The 21,090-nt window shown below is 42.8% G+C and overlaps 2 protein-coding genes across 3 annotated transcripts in view; one reads left to right on the top strand and one right to left on the bottom strand.

The window, feature by feature from the left end:
• The window catches only part of UBASH3A (ubiquitin associated and SH3 domain containing A), a 25,224-nt gene extending 20,765 nt beyond the window's left edge, over positions 1 to 4,459 (bottom strand). For both annotated transcript variants that reach the window (XM_085297892.1, XM_085297891.1), the window contains exons 1-2: positions 4,347 to 4,459; positions 824 to 877 (exon numbers count right to left, since the gene is read on the bottom strand). In XM_085297892.1, coding sequence (XP_085154018.1) covers positions 824 to 877; positions 4,347 to 4,459 — 167 coding nt within the window. The remainder of the gene's footprint in view (positions 1 to 823; positions 878 to 4,346) is intronic.
• Positions 4,460 to 6,594: 2,135 nt separating this feature from the next.
• The window catches only part of TMPRSS3 (transmembrane serine protease 3), a 20,011-nt gene continuing 5,515 nt past the window's right edge, over positions 6,595 to 21,090 (top strand). The window contains 10 exon segments of the mRNA XM_085297955.1: positions 6,595 to 6,612; positions 7,646 to 7,790; positions 9,114 to 9,224; positions 10,117 to 10,233; positions 11,796 to 11,919; positions 12,975 to 13,100; positions 13,856 to 13,899; positions 14,511 to 14,676; positions 18,497 to 18,666; positions 20,531 to 20,626. Of these exon segments, the coding sequence (XP_085154081.1) occupies positions 6,595 to 6,612; positions 7,646 to 7,790; positions 9,114 to 9,224; positions 10,117 to 10,233; positions 11,796 to 11,919; positions 12,975 to 13,100; positions 13,856 to 13,899; positions 14,511 to 14,676; positions 18,497 to 18,666; positions 20,531 to 20,626 (1,117 nt within the window).

Genomic DNA, 21,090 nt, shown 5'->3' on the forward strand with positions numbered 1-21,090 from the left:
AAAAAAAAAAAAAAAAAGAGAGAGGATGAGAAGAGATTATATTTGATCTGAATGAAGATTAAAATAAAAAAAAAGTAACTTATCAACTTATGATGCTCTGTGGGAGTCTCAGAACAGAGAAAAACTTAGCACGTTCAAGCCTAACAAGTGATTTTGACTTAAATCATGCCTCCGTCTGACTGTCAGCCCTTCAACTTGTTCTGTATGAGCCTTTCTCAGGGGAAGACAAGTGCCCTGACTGCTTTCAGTCGGTGCCATTTAACCCCATGCTGAAATGCTATGGATTTGTAATGATAACCACTACAAGGCTGACACATTTTCCCTGTTTTCTTCCCTTTTTCCAGGTCTGTGTGCTGTGTCTGAGCTCTGTGTCCCACTGCGGCACAGAGCTGTCTTCGCAGAGGCAATAACTGTGCTCATAGGGGTGACCACAGGCAGGAGCAGGCCTTGATGGCCAATTCTATAAATAAGCATGAGGCTTAAAATCAAGAAGGTGCCTGTGCCCTATGAGATGACCATCACCACTGGGGTAAAAGTCAATGCACTTGCCCAAGACTGCCCTTTCTCCCCAGCTTTTGATGTACCTTGTGTCTTCTGCAAATAACCTCACTTCCCAGAATAAGCAGTTAAATGCAATTATTTCTTTCTCTTCATGAATTAAAATGAAATAAAAATAAACTGAATAAAAATGAAATGAAATGAATGCAGGATTTTTTATGGTGATGGCTGTTGAATTCAAACTCACTGACAGAATCACCACATGAACAAGTATTTTTAACTAGGTTTGATATGGAAGCCCTCCTTAGAAATCATAGGCACTTACCATTTTGCAGCATCTTCTATTGTCTTTTGTCCAGTAGCAGCCAAGGCTTTTTGCCTAGAAAAAACAAAGTATATTCATCAGAATAATAGAGAAAATTAAAATGATTTTCCATCACTCCAGGAACATAAAAAGGAATGGACATTCTGCAGACCTCCAGTCTATTTTCCAGCACAAATAGGACCTACTGTGACTAGGTTATTCCCAGAAGATGTTTTATGTAATACATTTGTAAAGCCCACCAGACTGTATTTTCCACTGAAAGGCTTTAATTCCCTAAAGACAATTTTCCTGTCCTCCCCACAGGATGTCCTCCTTTGTATTCTGGAGATATTTTGTTAGCACCCTTCCTGACTATCTGGATTTACTTAGGGTTGGGTAGCACGTCTGTGCACAGATTGTGAGAGCAAGGTTTGCTCTATTCGTAGGACAGTGTTCTTGCTAATGATAAATTCCAAGCCCATATTTTATTTGTACAACCAAAGCAAAACATGCTCATACTCAGGGCTTGAAGATCTGTGTTGAAAATTTCCCATAGCCCAGCAGAGAACCAGATCTGAACCACAGTTCAGATGCAAACTCAGTCCAAGGTAAGCGACAATGTCTCAAATTTCTCTCCCATATGCAACTGTCATTCTCTCTGGAAACAAGTTTCTTTTACATTTCCTTTTCTCACAAAGGCTTTCAAAATGCCACCAATGTCCTTCACGTGAACAAATTGTTGTGGCTAAACCCAAGATTTTTGCAGAGTGAAGAAATTCCATTATTTAAGTAGCACCTGTACACATGCATCCCATTTTCAGCCCTGGAACCCATTTAGAAACTTTTCAGAAGACGCGAAGGTGAATGAGAAACAGCAGACATGGGGGAAAAATACTAAACTACTTGGCATCAGTTCATCTTTCTTTTGCCCTTTCCTTCTCTCCTGAAGCCATACTTTCTGGCAGCTGGATGTTGAAGGCATTGGTTTGTTTAACCTAGTCTTCTTAAGTTCTTATCTTCCTTTCATCCCCGTGGCATCTGAGCGTGTGCCAGCAGGGCATTAAATAGCAGGATCCAGACTCATCCCGAGTGCTTCCTCCCAGCCTTCTGCCTTCTCTCTAATACAGAAGTTACATATGGCTTGTTAAAAACAATTAAATGTACTTATATACATGATAAACTGTTCTTGGCTCATTAGTGGGGACTTGACATGGCTGAATGCTTATGAGCGTTTTTCAGCTTCAGCTTTACCTCCTGCTTTCCTTTTTCATATAGTAAATTAGCTGATATGTCCAAATCAATGTCAAAAACATAAGCTATCCAGCGTAAAACTAGTTTGCATCTTCTGTGACTGAAGTACTCCTGCACTCTTTCTTTCTGTCCTTCCTCTGGCTTCCCCTTCTCCATCACATCAAACATGAACAACTTGTGTTTGTGTCGTTCTCCCCACGCAGCCTTTTGGGTTGTATGCTGTTGAAAAGCCAATGCCTGCAGCTGCTCTGCCAGAGATGCCAGCCTTTATCGCTCACTTGTTAAGTCTCAAGGCGAGCGTTTTGCCACTTTATGTCATGCTGCTCCTCCCACTAGGAGAGAAGCTCTCTACGAACAGCCCTGAAGCCAAGCTGAGCCTGACTCTAACTTCTCTTTACCACAGTGTCTTTACAATCATAAGAGTAATATAACAAGTGGCTGCCTGAGACCATGGACTGTTATCCTGGGCCAGTATTATCTCCTTGCTCCCCCCTGCTCCTCTCTCAGTCTGTACCTGCCTTTTGTCTCATCAGCTATGCTGGTTGTAGGGTGGCTTCCAGCAGAGCTTGTACAGTCCTTAACATGAGCAGTAGGCTGTGGCTGAGCAACCCCTGCTTCCGAGCTGAGTAGTAAAGGTGGAAAGATAATACATAAAATAAATCCTGTATCTACAGAATTCTCTCAGATAGAAAGTATGAAGAAACGCTAGAAACATTGCTCTTTTGGGAAAGGTTGCTTTGGCATGTCAGTTCTACATTATGAGAGATATTGTGATATTTCTACCCAGCCTTGTTTTGCTCAAGCCAGGATATCACAAAAGAAGAATCTTTCAGTACTTGCACTTACAGCTGAAACCAGGAACTGCAGAGAAAGTTAAAAGGTTTTATAAAATGTGTTCCAAATTTTGAAGATCTAAAAATTGTTAAAGGGAAACTAAAGCTGAAAAGGAAAAAAAAAAAGACTTTTGGACATTTTGTTATTTTATGTTGTACATGGTACTTTGGCCACTGTTTGTTGTTTTTGACTTGGGAAGCACAAATCCGTCTCAGTAACAGCAGAAAATGTTTCAAAGGGAATTTGAAGAACATCGCCTTCAGAACCCAAAGTTTTAAAACTAGCCATTACTCTGGGGTGATGAAACTTACAGTACTTATTAGACAAACAGTAAACCAGATTTCCCGATAAGCTCTACCACTAAAATTCCACTGGGCATGACTGGGGATAAGAGGCCCAGAGTATTTTTGTAAATTATGCCCATTACATCTGTGGCTGTTCCATTAAACAGGTGTTCCTAGAAAAATCAACACAGTATTTCTGAACTTCACCTTTTCAACTGGTCTAATTTTCAATGAAAAGTCAAAATGGAGGCCACAAACACATACTGCTCTCCCCCTTTTCAAATAATTTTGGTGAGGAGTTCTTTGACATTTAAATAAAAAGGAGTTATTTTCTGGAGACGTTGATGTTGACAATTACATGGTTCAACTGGCCATCACAGAAGCACTCAGAGTTGTCCTCCAGAAATTTGAAACTCCCACATAAAACTTGACTATTGAATCTGAACAACGTTTGGGGAGGGAATGACCATCATGTTTCTTTTTTATCAGCTCAGTTGCAGATGAGCTAATCCGGTTAATATTTCCTCAACTGATGTCGCCAAGAATAGCGTCTGATTCTTTATTATTATACGGTATTTCCTGTTAGGACATGCTTTTAGAAAAAGATCCTGATTCAAGACAGGAATAAAAAGTGACAGACTTTTTTACAACCTTATTAACATAAAAAATCCTAATCATATTAAATATGGCATTTTGTTAAAAAAAGCTTACTCTTTTAAAATAGTTTCTAGTGACAAACCCAACAAGAGATCTTTGTCAGGCTTTATACAACTTTGTATAAAAGATACTCCCACATTTAACTCTTTATAATGATGGTGATAAGACCAAAAATAAAAGAGGAATTATCCCAAATGCTGGCTAATTATCCCAAGAGTTAGCTATGGACATCAGCTTCTTAAGTCACTTTGAAGCCTCTCAACCTCAAGACATGGAAGAGTATGGTCTTCAGAGATACACACAGTATTTTAGGAAATGTATACAGAGCAGGTTTTTTTCAGAATATGAACAAAACTCTGCTCTACAAGAAATTCAAAGCAAAACACATCTGATCCCTGTACAGAGACTTCACCACCCAGAAAGGGCACGCTTTCTTGATTACAAACCAGGCTCTCTGTGTTCAAGTTCTTACCAGAAATACCTCTTGCTATGTAAAGGAGCTGAAGCACATTACTCACGCAATATGAGCTGGGAATCCTTTGGCTAAGAGGGACTCAAGGAGAGAAGAGGTGTTTTTGTTCCTGTGTTTGTTGGACACCTTTGCATACAGCTGTGTCTCAGCCACCGCCATCTCTTCCACTCCTCCTCCAAATGTGTGTTCAGTGCTCACAGAAACTGGGGTGGGAGGATGAGGGCGGGAGAGAGAGAAAATGAGAGAAAGAGGTAGCTAAAATAAAAACACCCTCAAACCTCCTGTGATCTCTCTGACAAAAGCTGATATCCTGTTTTCATAGCATGCACGTAGAGCGTGTGCATCTCTAGACTTTTGTTTTAGGGCATCTAAAAAAGCAAAAGCTCTACAGTCTTTTTCTGTCGTCTCCAGCAGAACAAGTCCAGAGGTAAATATCACAGTCAGCGTAGGCTTGCCAGGAGTGAGAGACTGGATTTCCTTCTCTCAGCACTTCATTTTAAGTTTTCTAAGAAATCTGCTTGAGCTGCTACTGAGGGGATATCCTGTGGCATGTATGAAGTTAGCTAGTGGGTGGAATTAACTCCTTTTCGGTTAGACTTCCAATCCTTAGCTAGCTAGTCCTCCAGCCCCTACTGTACACAGCTCCCATTTTGGTGTCCTCAGCCAAAAGACCATGAACTTGCCAACTCTGGAAGATAAAATCAAATTTCCCTTTATAGATGTGATCACCTGAAGCCAGACTTGGGGCAGGTAAAAGAGGCAATTGGGAAAACCCTTTTCTTCCTCTGTCGGTGCTGCTCTTGGCAAGGGACCATGATTTAATGATGCCTTCACAGAGATGCGCTGGCTGATCCCAAGGCCTTCCTGAGGCCAGGGGTCAGTGTTCCCCCTCCTGGAGGGCCCTCAGGTGGTCCTCGGTCTGGGATGTACCTGCAGAGAGGCACCTCTGACCCATGCTGCTCCCTGCATCTGCTGGACAGAAAGAGACACCAGAGGATGGGGCCAGCGTGCTGAAACAAGCCCTGACTCTCCCCCGCAGCCGAGGTTTCCTTAGGGGCATCACAGCAGGCTCTCTCCCAACAGCGGGCTACCTCAGCAGCAACGGGGAGAGAGTCAGAGCACAGAGAGCGATTAAAGCACAGCGGTTTCTTCGTATATCCTGGTTTCTTTGTACATCCGCTTTGCTTTTTACATCCTCCTTCAATTCCTATTTGCAGGGAAGGCTGCTGAAAAGGTGACGTAACAGATGAGGGAAAACTCTGCATGCCACAGCCTAGATTTGCACCAGAAATAGGAGGTTGATGGGAGTGTTATGTGACCTCCTGTCGTTTGGAAATGCCCCTTTCTGTCTTGCACAGTGAAGGGATTGAATGGCTTCCCTCATCAGTACCAAGCTCGAGGGAGCCTGAGCTTAATGTGGAAAACCATGGAAATTTTTCTGGTCACTCAGAAGCCTTGTTTTACTTAGCCTTGCTATAGGTTTTTACTCCACCTCTCCTCCTCCTCCTTCCCTCCACTCTCCCCTCTGCTGCCTCCCTCTCTTCTTAAAAGAAAGCCAAGCCGAATTGTGCTTATATGTGAGTGCTCTCTGAGGCTGACCGTGTATTTTCAATTTCTAAATCACAGAGCACAGATGAGCTGATCCTTACACTATCAAATCAAACACACTATTTTCAGGATTATGAGTTCTTGCTTGCAAAGTGCTCCCCAAACATTGTCAAATGTGTAATAATTGAAGTTATTCATAATTAAAGCATGGGTCCGTTTCAAAAACTCTCTTTAAGCATGTTATTTGCTGCCTGCACTAAGGGGAAATCAAGCCAATGAATCAAGCAACATCAGCGTAAGGCCTTGTTTGCCGGAGAGGTGAAACACCTGGGGCTTCTGCCTTCTGCCCTGCCTCTCGCAGATTTTGACAGGCTTGTCTCTTCGGCTGTGCAGCTTCTGATAAATGACAAGCAAGCGCAAGCCTGTGGCTTAACCTCTGTAGAGTTTCTTAGCTGGGAGGTTACAGAAAGGTTTGCAAATATGACAATATTATCTTACGCTTTTGCGCTAATTAAAAAGCTTGCTGATTTTTTAATCTTCCCCTTTCCGTAGCCATGTCATCCAAGGCTACCTGATATCTCTCACCAGGTTGAATTACACAGACTGCTACAATAATGCCATATGCAACAAATGACTAAACTGGCAGCTCAGTGAAAACATTTCCAGAGCAGACTGGCTTAGAGACCTCAGAATTTCCTTTTGGTTTCTTTTGATAATGAAGAGAGAAAATAGTTTTGCTTTTAGCTATGACTTCTCAGGACGAGGTAAGCGAAGCTTTGGGAGGGTGCGATGTCCTCTACATAATGATATGTCAGTGTTTATCTTTTGTGTAGTATGCTACTCAATGCTGTTTTATTTCCAGATGAACAACTTATGCACCAGTTAGAAGGGTTTTTTTTTAACATTTAAAAACCATGTATATTCCTCTGCCTTAAGACTAGCAATTTATATAAAACTTTTAAACAGAAATGTTCAAAATTATAGCATCTTGCAATATATATGGAATTTTATCAAATGAAAGAATAGAAATCTTATTATAGTTGTTTGCTGAAAGGTGAAAAGATAAATTCAAAATTAATGTCACAGAGAAAAGACGTCTACTTTGCCTAAAGCTTGTCTTTGTAAACATTGCTTTGGACTGACTCTGTAAACATTTTTCCACTGTCTTTAGCAAGTTTGGACTTTTTACACACCATTGTAAGTTCAAAAATCTGATTTATGCTGTCATTGATCATCTAAGTGTTCAGACCTAAAGTCAGAAATTATAATTAGAATTTTAAAGGTATTCACTCTGAATTATAGTGTAGCTCATTTTAATTGCTTTTCAACCTGTAAGGCTCTGTTCAGGTGTCATATACTTTAATCTTTCTCCTGTTCCATTTGCAATTAAAGAGTAGCTCATTGAGAAGGGCTTGACACTTAAGGGAGAATGTCCTACAGTGCAAGTTATTAAAAGTAGCTGCAGTGCTTAGACAAACCTGTGCAAAATTTAACTTCAGTGCTATATAGTTAATATTTACAGACTTTAAATATGAGAGATCCTCTAATGAACATGAAATGCTGAACATTTTACAAGATGACTTTTCTCGGGCAGACACAGCATTCTTTACATTCTTGAAGATTCTTGAAAAACCCTATGGATTCACTTTGCATCTGTATTTGATTTAAAAAATAGATTAACAATGGAAGCATGAAGAATAGCTACATGTTCCTTCATATTAGGAGAAGGATATAAAACCTTTAAAGGTGACAGATTTAATTTGTTTAAATATTGTCTTTTGTTTTCTATTGAGCCAGGTACAAGAGACAAATCCCGATATTGGAAATCTTGAAGTCATATCTATTACAGAAGATGAACTGCCAGTAACAGAACTTCATTTTTCCTTCAAAAGATTTTTCTGCATACCGCAAACAAAAGTTGACCCCACTGCAGATGGATCTGGTAGGGATGTTGCATAGCTTTTGGCCCATTGAGACCTAAACAGCTAATCTAGGTCCTTAGCCTTGCAAAACTACACTTGCCCACTCTTTCAGAGAAAACAGTTACTTAGGGGAAGAAGAAAAAGAATCTCACTCTGTGAACTACAGCATTTGCTAGCATGCTAGTGGGTGATGACAATTTGTGTCTTTGTGCTTGTGCAAGCACTTTTCACAGCCAGATTATTCACATGCTTCAGCCCTAAAATAGATATTTGCTTATGCTTTTCTGACACATTTTTGAACAACTCATTTGAAGTTTTCCCAACGTGAAAATTGAATCCATTAAAAAAGGTGAACATGCAATAGAGTAGCCTGGGAGGAATAACATGTGTTTGCTACATCCTGTAGATTTAATTTTTCATCTGTTGAAATTGCTGACAAAGATGCCCATTAATTCCAACAAAAGCAGGATGAACATCAAGGATGCAGATAGACCAGTTTAATTTTACAGTCCGTTAGCTACTACAGCTGTCTAAAATTTATTACATACCAGACAACAGTTCTGTTACCAAAACCAGATACTCAGTTTCTGCTGAAAGAGTCTGAATAAACAGGGATTTACTCGTAGTTGTATAAATAATGGGAGACACTTAGCAGCCTTAACTGAATTTTAAGTTTCTGCCAAACCCAGATTCAAAAATTTAAGAATGAGATGAAGAGCTGCATGAATTAAAATCGAAGACAAGGTTCTGCCAGCTTCTGTGTGTATACCTGACCAAGCTGTGCATAATCTTTTCCTGAGGTTTGCCCTTTATATATCAGAATACATTTGAAAAAAAGTGCACTATTCATTATTTTCAGTTGTCTTCTTTATTTGCAATGCAAATAAAGCTGGAGGTCAGCTATAGAGATGAATGGTGAGCAAAACTGTTCCAGATCGAGTCAGGTTTGAAATGTGTGCAGCAGTTACCACTAGTTCCTATTTTAACTTGAGGGACATCTTTTTCATTGAAAACTCAAAACAACCCTGAGCTACTTCTTAGTTCTCTCCTTGTCTTTACAGTAAAATTTGGCCAGATCACCTTCACCCTCATTTTTCAAATTATCTTCTAATTTGGGGGTCCTGCTTTTGCCAGTTTAGCTTTCTGTTGTTTTGATTAACCTCGCTTACAAGTCCAAAAGCCCCTGAGCCAAAAGGAGCTGAACCTTTTGGGTCAGATCAGGCCCCAAAATGTATGCACAGTTACTCCTGGCATCTATCTTTAATATTAGACAAATCTCTTTTTTGCTGAAAAATCAAGCTGTTTTAACTTCACAGAAGCTGTTTTGTCTGTTTGGTTTCTAGGAGATATCCAACCACCTTCAATGTGCCATGTTTTAATCTCCCCCAAATCCCTTCCGTATATCTGTGTTTTATTACTTGCAGTAATCCTAGCAGTTGCCATTGGCCTGGGTGGTGAGTACAATTAGTTATTCATTAAGTTCTCAATTAACCATTCAAATGCTAAATTTTTCATGAGCCTTTTACTGAGAATGGAATTAAACTGCCACTGCAGCTTGTTTACTGAAGTAAAAAATCCTGTTGATGTGATGGCTTTAAATTTTATTTACATATATGGATAAAATGGATCTGGCACTCATGAGAGGATTAGTGTAATATTTAAACACTCAGGAATGTGCCACGCTAAGAAACCTTTCTCCAGTTAGATTTCACTGCTTCCTCTTTAGGTGGTGAGCTAAGAATTTAGAAACTAGGGGAGCTTTCAGGTAATGCACATCACATTTTTGCCCTGTATTTCACTTCTTTAAGATTATTTTTACAGAACTAATGAACTCTCCCTTACCACAAACAACCTCTACAAAGGAAAAGAAAATACAGAACGAGTTTATCTGCAACCCGAAAGTGTGACCTGCCAAGGTCTAGGTATCAAATATGTTGATGTTGAGTAGTATCTTCACATCTACAACAAGGATGAGATGCAGAAAGCTGAGGTACCCCCACCAGGAGGAGAGTATGCTCACACTGTTTTGTCAGACTCTTCCCTCCTTCGCTGATAAGGAGCTGAGGCACCCAGAAACCCTCCCTGCAATGAAACATAACCTGGGCTAAGGGAGCTGGGAAGGAGCCAGCGCAGCCAGCAAGGTTAATTCAGTCTAGATGGCATTACTAATGGATGAGTTTAACAGCACTGTGTAGCAACCCCCACGATGCATTTCAAATATTCCTAGAATACAGGAGTTGTCCTTTTGTTAGCAAGACAGAAATCCAGCCAGATAACAAAACTCAAAAGTGCTAAAATAATACTCAAGTGTGTTTTCATCATGCTATTTTCTTTCGTTCTTGTCAGTCCAATACAACTGCATTGGGAAGTTTCGCTGCCGATCATCCTTTAAGTGCATCCAGAAATCAGCCAGGTGCAATGGTGTCTTCAACTGTAAAGAAGGGGAGGATGAGTACGGATGTGGTAATTTAAATTTGATTATAAATCCCTTTTACTTCCTCCTATAGCATTTGGCATGTTTTCAAGAGATGTATGATATGAAGAGTTTGGGAGGACACAGAGACTGATGGCTTGTCTAAGCTGTGGCTTCAGATAAAGAATTTCTCTGAAATATTGATTTAGAATTAATGAGAAATCAAACTGCTCTTCAGATAAATGAGACGATCACTGTTCAGTGCTGTACAGTAACTCTACGTCAATTCTGTATACAGTTATAAAGAGAATCCCCAATATGCTTTTCATGTGAAATATGTACCTTCATATTGGGGATTCTCTTTATAACTGTTTTGGCATCATAGAATCATTTAAAATAGTCCTTCCCTGTCCTGTTTTATAGTGACTGAGGGTGATGTTTTCAACAGCTGGAGGGGAATGACCTTAATATTTGGAAACAGCAGTGTGCTTGTAATTTTGAATCCTACACCTGTTGGTAAGGAAGCCATAGAGGTTTCAGTCTGTGCAATGTGAGGAATGAGAAGAACCATCTGCTTCTGGCCCCAGCTGACCCTGCACAATGCTTTCAAACTTTGGGGTCCTTTTTGCCGGGAAGCTTCAGGCCCCTGTGGAGCCTGTTGACCATGCAGATGCTTTGTGTCTACCTTAGCAATTCCACAACAACAGCCCGTGTGCCCCTGGGCTGGAAACTCCCTGTCCAGCAGCAATTGCATATGCAACCTCTCTTCTCTTTGGATGTGTGTGGCAAACTGCAGAGAGGTACCCTGTGCTTGCTGTTCCCAGTTCAGCTCAGGCTCTGGTGACTGTGGCACAGGGCGGCAGGGTACAGAAATTGGGACACACAGGATGTGGACCAGACAAAGGACTGCAGATACTGGTGCTGGTCCTGGGCCTCCTGCAGTGTTTCCCCATGGCCCTCTTGGCAAGGATCAGTATGGCTCGTGGTAACTGCAGCTCCCTGGTGTGGCTCGGCTCTGCTGTGAGGCCACCAGGTCGAGCTGCCATAGGTGAAGCACTGCCCTGCAGCAGAGGGGATGGGACTGGGAAACTCCACAGCAACCCAGAGATGACTGAGTTTTTCATCCTGGCCAACTACATCCACTTTGCCTGTGCTGTGTGGTTTGGGTGGTGCTGACTACCTTTCATTAAACTCTGAGCTGTCAATTAGCTTGGGCATGGTTGTCCTCAGTGCCAGGCATCTGCAGTTCCAGCTCATTGCAGTCAGCCAGAGTTGTTTAGACCCACTGGATGACAGACCAGTCTTCTCTGTCTGTGTTAGAGCTAGCATCCCATATCCCTTCCTGTGAGCATAGGAATTTTTTATTCAGGCTGATCTGCCTGAATGATGAAAAGGGACACTGCTAAAGGAAAACCAGTTCCGTCCTTCAGGAAAAAAAGCAACAACAAAAAACATTTTTTTTTCCAAAGGAACTGAGTGTTGAAAAAGACAAGTAGTAAAAACAGAAATGCGGGTGCTGCAGTGGTGCATTGACACTATTGTGTATATGTTGCATACTCGGTGTCTCTAATTCACAGCTCACTCAGACTTTCTCTTCTTCTGAATCTCAAAGTCAGGTTGAGTGGCAAGAAAGCAGTGCTGCAAGTGTTCACTTCTGGATCCTGGAGAACAGTCTGCTCTGACGACTGGAAAGCAGAATATGGAAATACTACCTGCAAACACTTAGGTTTCTCAAGGTACCAAATGGAAGAAACTCTAACTGGCATGTTGAGCAAACTGAGGTTTTCAGTCTTTCTAATGAAGCCCTGTATTTGCCTGTCATTCAAATGAAAAAGGACTTAACAATTTAGCTTTGTGAAATGTAACACTGAGCAGATTCAGGATGGTTTGAATACTTGTGCCCAGCAAACACCATTTATTACTGCTCTAAATCCTGGATGATGGCTAAATACAATGATACAGTTAAATCTTTCCTATGGGATAAAGGTTCCTGAATCAAGCCTGTCTCTCTAGTGACTTACAACCAGTCAGAGGAGTACGAAGCAACATGTGGTGCATTTTCCATGTCTCTCACTTCCTCAGTGGAAAAACTGTATACATAGTTTGTGTCATTAAATCTATCAGGGAATACTTTGCACTTTTACTAGAGGGGCCCAAGATAAGTCCACCTTTCAATTAGAGACAGAGGTGATGAGGCAGTTCTTACTTGATTGGTCTGATTCTTGGAAACGCATCCTCTCTTTCACAAACTGTTATACTGTTGAGAAAGAATCTGAAGTTGTGACTTGCAGAGATTATTTCATGTGATGGAGTCATTCTGGTTTCTGCACATTATTGTTAGCAATAGAAATTCGGCTGAATAATTTTTTGTTGCCATTAGCATAAAATACAACTAAGTTGTTCAAAGCAAAAGACAAGAATGAATTGAAAATTATTCATCCTTCCTGAAGCAAAACATAACTCTAGAAAAAGGAAATAAAAAGCATGTTAGTGTTTCGGAAGACATGCCAACCAGCTACGATAAAAGTTTTAATACAGTATTAGAATTAAAGTTTACCTTTGCTACGAGTTAAATACCTCTCAGTATGTGTGACTTCTACCCACAATTATGGCAAAAATACCCACACATTGTAAGAAATCTTTATGGAAGAGGATAGGGTCATTTTATCAAGGGTCAGAATCCAATTATTGTATCTACCACCCTAGCATTTTTATTAGTAGAATCACTGAATTATTTGAAAGGATTCCTGAAATTCTGTATTTGTAAGTTGTGTTTATGGTTTATTTGCAGTTATGTGAGTTCAGGTTACTTACCTGTGGCTGCAGTTGAAAAACAATTTCAAAGACATTTTGTGTCCCTCAGCCATTGGTTATCAGCTGATCAAGTGACATCGCTGCACAATGCAACAAACGTAAGGTAAGCTTCAGATTTTTGGTTAAATGGAAGAACACTAATTCTGTCAATTTATACTGACCGAAACAGAGTAATTAATGAAAGAAGAATTATTAATAGTTTGAGATTGTTGCCTAATTTTCTCAGGCATGCAGCACTTTACAAATGGTTTGTGATCTTGCACATCATAACCTGAGGTTCAGTAGCAGTTTTGCTGGAATATGAATTAAGGGCCTGATCCAAGGCCCATTAAAATCAAACAAAAACTTTAAAATTAGCTATTTGAAAAACTTATTTCTCCCATGATTCCTCTATAGTCAGTGAATAGTCAGTAGGTTCTTATCTTTATTGCCTAGCAGTGTATTTTAGTTTGCAGATCCCTAGCTGTTTCCCAAAGGAAGTACAGAATGTTGAATTTCTTCCTCTTGATGTTTGCTCATTTTTCTTGCTTACTTTCCACTGAGAAGCAATCCAAAGCTCCAAGGAGCCTACAGATCGCGTAGTGAAAAATCACTAATGACCCCCCCACATCCTTTACAGAAGAGTGAATCACTCTTCAGCAGTGAAACACATGGACTGTAGCCTCCAGATGATATCTGAATTCCCAACTGAAGTATTTCTGTTAAATGTCTGAAGTAGATTGGATGAATACACAACTAATGTGCTTCTCTTAATATATGAGATATATATATTCGCATCTACATAACTGTACAAGAAAGTCACACAAGTGTGAAAAAAAATCCTGCATTGGAACTAATATTGCTGTCTTTTCACCTTAGAGAAGAATGCACCTCTGGCAATGTAATCATCTTAAAATGTCTGGGTAAGCATCAGGAAAAGTGAATGTAAGATCAAAACCTGTCCTTTTTTCATCCACCGCAGGGCAAGAGTTGGGAGAAATTGCATACTCGGGGCATACCATCAGTTTATGATGCCAAGAAAAAAATTGAATTTCACATATGAAATTTCGAACAATTTCATGGGATCAGAGTAGACTTAGTGAGCAGATTGTGAGTATCAGGGAATAGGAGTTTTTTTGTGAGAATCACACATAGACGGAAACATTTAAGGATTGAGTTCAGTCAGTGGACTGGTATGGCAACTCAGCTCATTGTCTTCTCGGCAGGAAAAGGGAAATTCTGTCTTGGATATGAACTTTTTATCCCACGGCTCTCCATGTCAACTAGTTTTCAGAAAGAGATGTTAAAAAAAAAAAATCACCAGGAGCTGGGATGCTTCAGCTTGCCTGTGTAGGCCCTGGGTTGCTGTTTATTAACCCAAAGCAGTGGGTTTTGCAGCTCTTCTGAGCACAAGGTAGAGACTAGACCTCGAGGACATCTGCCACCACCAAGACTACCCAGCCTTGGCGGGTGTGAGAAGACAGGGTGGGTTTGAGGTGACAAAAACTGGTGCATAACTTTTGCTTTCTGGCAGTGTGCGGGACGCGGGCCAGCTACGGGCCGCGCATTGTGGGAGGCAACGCATCCTCCCCCCGGCAGTGGCCGTGGCAGGTCAGCCTGCAGTTTCACGGACACCACCTCTGCGGCGGCTCCGTCATCACTCCGCGCTGGATCATCACAGCTGCACACTGCGTGTATGAGTAAGTCCCTACGTTGTCACATTTGGGGAGTCCTACCAACCTCACGTGCAGTGTATCTGTGCAGGTAGGCCATTGAAGAAGTGGGATAAAGCACCATGCTTTCTCCTCAATGGAAAAATGCAGGAGAGACTAGTGCCATCCTTATTTCACTAGCTTGCTCCATAATATTTAAACTGTATTTCTCTGTGCTTGTACCAGTGCAAATCTTCATAAAAAATAGCCTTCCAAAAAAGCTATCCCAGAACAAATGGCCCAGTCTTCACATATTCTGGGGATTCCCAGCTGCCTTAGAAATCACCTTAAAAAACATTGAAGTGACAGGTTTTATACTTCCAGATCAGTGGTTTGGCTTTACTGCATGGGAATTAATCAGGAGGATTTTGTACTTCGCTCTCCTGGTATTCAGGAGGTCCAAAATAAATCAAAAGATCCTTTTCAAGTTTTATAAAATCAATCAGTTGTAGTCAGTGAGCTATCCTGTAATTCTCAGTGCCTTTCATGTATTCCACTGCTCCTTTTTAACCTGTATAAAGTATTCTTAGAGTTGTAAATTATAGAATCACAGAATCACAGAATCAGCAAGGTTGGAAGGGACCTCTGGAGATCATCTAGTCCAACCTCCCTGCTCAAGCAGGGTCACCTAGAACAGGTTAGATAGGGTTGCATCCAGGCGGGCCTTGAAGATCTCCAGAGAAGGAGATTCCACAACCTCCCTGGGCAACCTGTTCCAGTGCCCCGTCACTCTCACAGTGAAGAAATTCCCCCTCATGGTCAGGCAGAACTTGCTGTGCTTCAATTTCTGCCCATTGCCTCTTGTCCTGTCACATGGGACAACTGAAAAGAGTTTGGCCCTGTCCCCTTGACACCCTCCCTTCAGGTACTTGTACACATTGATAAGATCCCCCTTCGGTCTTCTCTTCCCCAGGCTGAACAGGCCCAGCTCTCGCAGACGTTCCTCATAGGGCAGGTGCTCCAGCCCTCAGATCATCCTCATAGCCCTATGCTGGGCTCTCTCCAGGAGCTCCATGTCTCCCTTTTACTGGGGAGCCCAGAACTGGACACAGGACTCGAGATGAGGCCTCCCCAGGGCTGAGGAGAGGGGCAGGATCACCTCCCTCCAGCTGCTGGCAACAGTCTTCCTAATGCACCCCAGGAGACCACTGGCCTTCTTGGCCACAAGGGCACATTGCTGGCTCACGGTCAACTTGTCATCGACCAGCACTCCCAGGTCCTTCTCGGCAGAGTTGCTCTCCAGAAGGTCAGCCCCCAGCCTGTACTGGTGCCTAGGGTTATTTCTCCCTAGGTGCAGGACTCAGCACTTGACTCTTGTTGAACTTCAGGAGATTCCTCTCCACCGAGCTCTCCAGCCTGTCCAGGTCTCTCTGAATGGCAGCACAGCCCTCAGGTGTATCAGCCACTCCTCCCAGCTTGGTGTCATCAGCAAACTTGCTGAGGATGCGCTCTGTCCCCTCATCCAGGTCGTTGATGAAGTTGAACAGGATGGGACCCAGTACTGAGCCCTGGGGGACGCCACTAGCCACAGGCCTCCAATTAGACTCCATGCCACTGATGATGACCCTCTGAGCTCTGCCTTTCAGTCACTTCTCAATCCACCTCACTGTCCACTCATCTAACGCACACCTTCTGAGCTTATCCAGGAGGATGTTATGAGAGACAGGGTCAAAAGCCTTGCTGAAGTCAAGGTACACAACGTCCACTGCTCTCCCCTCATCTACCCAACCAGTCATGCCATCAGAGAAGGCTATCAGATTGGTTAAGTAGGATTTCCCCTTGGTGAATCCATGCTGGCTACTCCTGATCACCTTCTTTTCCTCCATATGTCTGGAGATGACATCCAGAATGAGCTGTTCCATCACCTTTCCAGGGATAGAGGTTAGGCTGACCGGCCTGTAGTTGCCTGGGTCCTCCTTCTTGCCCTTCTTGAAAACTGGAGTGACACTGGCTTTCTTCCAGTCCTCAGGCACCTCTCCAGTTCTCCAGGACCTCTCAAAGATGATGGAGAGCGGCCTGGCAACAACAGCCGCCAGCTCCCTCAGTACCCGTGGGTGCATCCCATCCGGGCCCATGGACTTGTGGATGACAAGCTTGCCCAGAAGATCTCTAATCCTGTCCTCCTCAACCAAAGGAAAGTCTTCCCTTCTACAGTCTTTCTCCCTCACGTCCAGGCTCTGGGATTCCTGGGGGCTGCCCTTAGCAGTGAAGATTGAAGCAAAGGTGGCATTCAGTAATTCTGCCTTCCTTGTATCGCTTGTCACCAGGGCCCCCACCCCATTCAATAGCGGGCCCACATTTTCCCTAGTCCTCCTCTTGCTGCTGATGTATTTGAAGAAGCCCTTCCTGTTGTCCTTAATATCCCTTGCCAGACTCAATTCCAACTGGGCCTTAATCTTCCTTGCAACATCTCTACATACTCTGAGACTGCATTCCTGTAATCCTCCCAAGTAGCCTGTCCCCTCTTCCACATTCTATGTACTTTCTTCTTCTGTCTGAATTTGGCCAAGAGCTCCTTGCTCATCTGTGCATGTCTCCTGCCCCCTTTGCTGCACTTCTTACTCATAGGGATGCACCACTCTTGAGCTTGGAGGAAGTGATGTTTGAATACTAGCCAGCTCTACTGAACCCCGCTTCCCTCTAGGGCCTTAAGCCATGAGACTCCACCAATTAGGTCTTTGAAGAGTCCAGAATCTGCTCTTCTGAAGTCCAGGGTTGCAGTCCTGCTTGTTGCCTTACTTCTTTCCTGCAGGATCCTGAACTCCATCATCTCATGGTCACTGCAGCCAAGGCTGCCCCCAACCTTCACATCTCTAACCAGTCCCTCTCTGCTGGTTAGGACAAGATCTAGCAGGATACCCTTACTCGTAGGTTCCTAATAATTACTTAGTCTCTTCTCGGTGTAACAATAAAAATGGGCCCCTCTCTAATACTACAAGGTTGCATCTCTTACTCTTAGGAAATCCAAACCACATTCACTGAGGGCATTTAAGGCAGCTAAAATGGAGTTTGTCCGATCAGTTTTAGACACCCACATCATGAGTGTCAGCTTCCAAGTAAATCCTCTAGGATCCTTTCGTAGCCTATGGAGAGAAGAAAGGGAACAGCTGAATCCCACTCCCAGATTCTATTTGGAGCAATATGTTGCCACAAAAATACTTACTTAGGAGCATCTCTCTACTTTAGTAGCTCTATCCCTCACAGTTGAATCACTTGTTCGAAGGTTGATGGGTTGTGATTTATTCAGATTGATTTGATTTGATTTGTTCAAAGAAGTTGATTGTGCGAGGAGCTGGCAACCCCATCCCTGGAGTCCTTTTCTGGGACCTCCATTAATCTGCGACTAGCAAGCACAGCAGGGCAAACTCAAGAGCAGATGAGTTGCATGCCAGAGGCTGAAGGTGTGGCTGCAAATGAACTGGGGAAAGAAGCAAGTCCTGGAATAAAAGCTGCTCCCATGAAAACACCTTGCCGCAAGTGCCGCTCAATTAATCTAAAAACTGATCTGACACATACCAGACAGTATCAGCTGCTGTGGGGCTGCATAGGAAAGAAGCTGCTTTTTACAGGTAGAAGGAGGCAAAGCTCATAGGCATTTGTAGAAAACTGCACAAACAAAAAGCCAGTAAGCCAGTACATTGCTGACACTAATCATCCTTTCCATTTTTTGAAATCAAATCTAAAACACAGCCAATATTAATACATCAGTAAGCAAGTACAATTGACTGTAGTTACTTGTCTGTAGAGATTCATGTGAAACCCAAGAGTTTTCTTGCAGGTTCATCACACTCTTACCTCTTTATTTCAGCCTGTACCTTCCGAGCTCATGGAGTGTGCAAGTTGGCTTTGTGACTCAGCAAGACACCGAAGTTCACCCACATTCAGTAGAAAAAATTATATACCATCGAAATTATAAACCCAAGACGATGGGAAATGATATCGCACTGATGAAACTGGCAGCACCCCTTGCTCTCAATGGTAATCCTCTGTTAGTTTTCGCTTCACTTTGCCTTTCTAGTTAAAAGCAAGAAGTGTCCCTCCCAAGATAGATTAGGCACATTTCTATTAGCTTCCTGGGCCTGCTCCAGGACAGTAGAGTGGATCCCCGCTTCCTCTAGGAGCAAGGAGAGAAGTCCCACCAACTTTAGCAGGGCTCAGCCAGGAGCCCAGGTCGGATGTCCTGTGGGGAGGCTCGGAGCAAGAGCCTCCACACTGCTGCTCAGGCCAGCACCGAGGCTCAGGAGAGCAGCCCTGGTTCTGCTGTTCGGTGGGCGGATAAGCTGTGAATCCGTCCTGGTCACCACCTCAATCCATCTCCCCGTGCTGGTGCCTACCTGCCCCTTTGCCCTGCCAATCCAACGGCAGTGCAAGGGTTGGTGATGCCCATAGGAACTTCCAAATAGCAGTTCAAATTCTGGACCAGAAACAAAAATAGAACAGCACAACCTGGTTTTCACTTCAGGCCAGGTCAGAGCTATGCTGATGGGGTGAGCTTATCTCTGTGATTGCAAGGCAAGGACTCCCTTTTTGAACTGTGCCAGCCTGTCCCCAGCACCCACTTTCAGCGATGGAGAGAGCGTCCTGGCTCTCCTGGCAGCTGCTGGCCCAGCATGGTGGCAGAAAGCCCCCCCCCCAATCCTCGATATCAGGAGCTCCTCTGTGCTCATTTTCCAGCCACAGAGGAGGCATAACATGATTATAAGTCTCTGAAAAAATATTTCCAGTTCATTGTGTTGTTGGCTTACTGAAGTCATTTAATAATAGACAAAATAAAGATATGTAGGAGCCACAGAGGGGAAGGTTACCTACGCTGAGCTAGTTTATTCTCTCTTAAGTATTTTGTCCTATCTAAAATAAATGCCTTGCCTTGTTTGTTCTTGGAGCTCACAGAGATTTTTATAATGTCCTTGCTGTCCTCATTTCTATGAATATGGGGAGTCCAGCAGTATCCAAAGCTGAAAATCAAGCTTAAATTTCAAAGAGAAGTCAAGGCAATTAAAATACAATGATTCATTTAAATGAAAACACTCTTATTTTCTCAGCAGGATGCTACCTGCAGCTGACACAGTGGGTGAATTGAAATAATGAATAATAATATTGTATGCATTTAAATTATAGCCTGCCAATACCTCCTAATTACAGTGGGTCCTCTCTGCAAAGGAGGGGCTGGTGCTCTCTGACTCTTCTCAATTGTCAGTTCCTAAATCACTTCCCTTGAAATCTTTTGAGCTTTTTGTTTAAATGAAAATTAAGCTGGAGGGAATTTATTGCATTTTAAATCTCAGCTGTCACTGTTTTCTTTTGTTGAGGAATAAATTTGGGAGGCTATCGAGAACAGCGACAGCTCTGCACCCGAACCATGCACCCAGTACGCCCTGGGCAGCTGGCGTGTGGCCCAGAGAGACTTGGGGGGACCCATGCTGGGGGCTGGGTGCTTTGGGCTGGGATCACACTTCATAAGGGAGAACTGAACCACTCACAATTACTCAGTGATATTCCCACATCTTCCCTCCCTTTGGTGAGAGCCAGGTCATCTTGCTACATTGCGGTTTGCGCATCGGGAGCGTGAGCATCGCTTACGCTGCACAGACTTCAGCGCCCCGGAGCGTAAAGGCGCTGCATCTCCGAGCTGGGGGGCAGGAGGAGAAGGGCAGCCCAGGTGATTTGTGGCCCTTCCCATGGGGCACAGTGATGTGCGCTCACGGCTCTTCTCACACAAAATTACACAAAACCTGGCAGGGGTCTATGTTCTGCCTGTCAGCTGAGGACCATGAGTATTTCTTGTTTGCATGTTCTTTAATTTACTGACATCCCAATACCTCTCTCTCTCTTTTTTAACCAGGTCATATAGAGCCAATTTGTCTGCCAAATTTTGGTGAGCAGTTCCCAGAAGGGAAAATGTGTTGGGTGTCAGGATGGGGAGCAACAGTTGAAGGAGGTATTTTAAATGTTTGCTTTAAATCACCACATGAAATCATCTCACACAGAGTGAAAAAAGGATTTGGCTGTAGTACTGTTCAGCATTATTTTTTCTCAAATATCCGGGTGGGACAAAAGAAGATCCAATCCTAAATTTTCTGCTCACTCAGGATGCAAATTCAATCTTCTGCATGTGGCCAAATGAGGCAGAAGTACTGTTCAGATCCCCCTACTACACAGGATGGACACTCAATAAAAAGGATGAAGATCGCATGTAGACAGCTATGCCATCCAGTGTTGTATTCAGAACTTGGTCAAACTGACCACGTTGTTGGTAACTTCAAGCACAGCAAGAACAGCACAAATGCAAGAAACAAGCAGCCATTATTTCAGAGAGAGCATGCATGTGTTTTCAGTCAGGTTGGATGATAAAGAAAACTGATTTGTGAATAATGTCACAAAGAAAAGTGATTACTTTTTTTT

Source organism: Rhea americana, unplaced genomic scaffold (assembly GCF_003343005.1).
Source record: "Rhea americana isolate MKP2758 unplaced genomic scaffold, rheAme1 scaffold_132, whole genome shotgun sequence".
In the NCBI taxonomy this organism is placed as follows: domain Eukaryota; kingdom Metazoa; phylum Chordata; class Aves; order Rheiformes; family Rheidae; genus Rhea; species Rhea americana.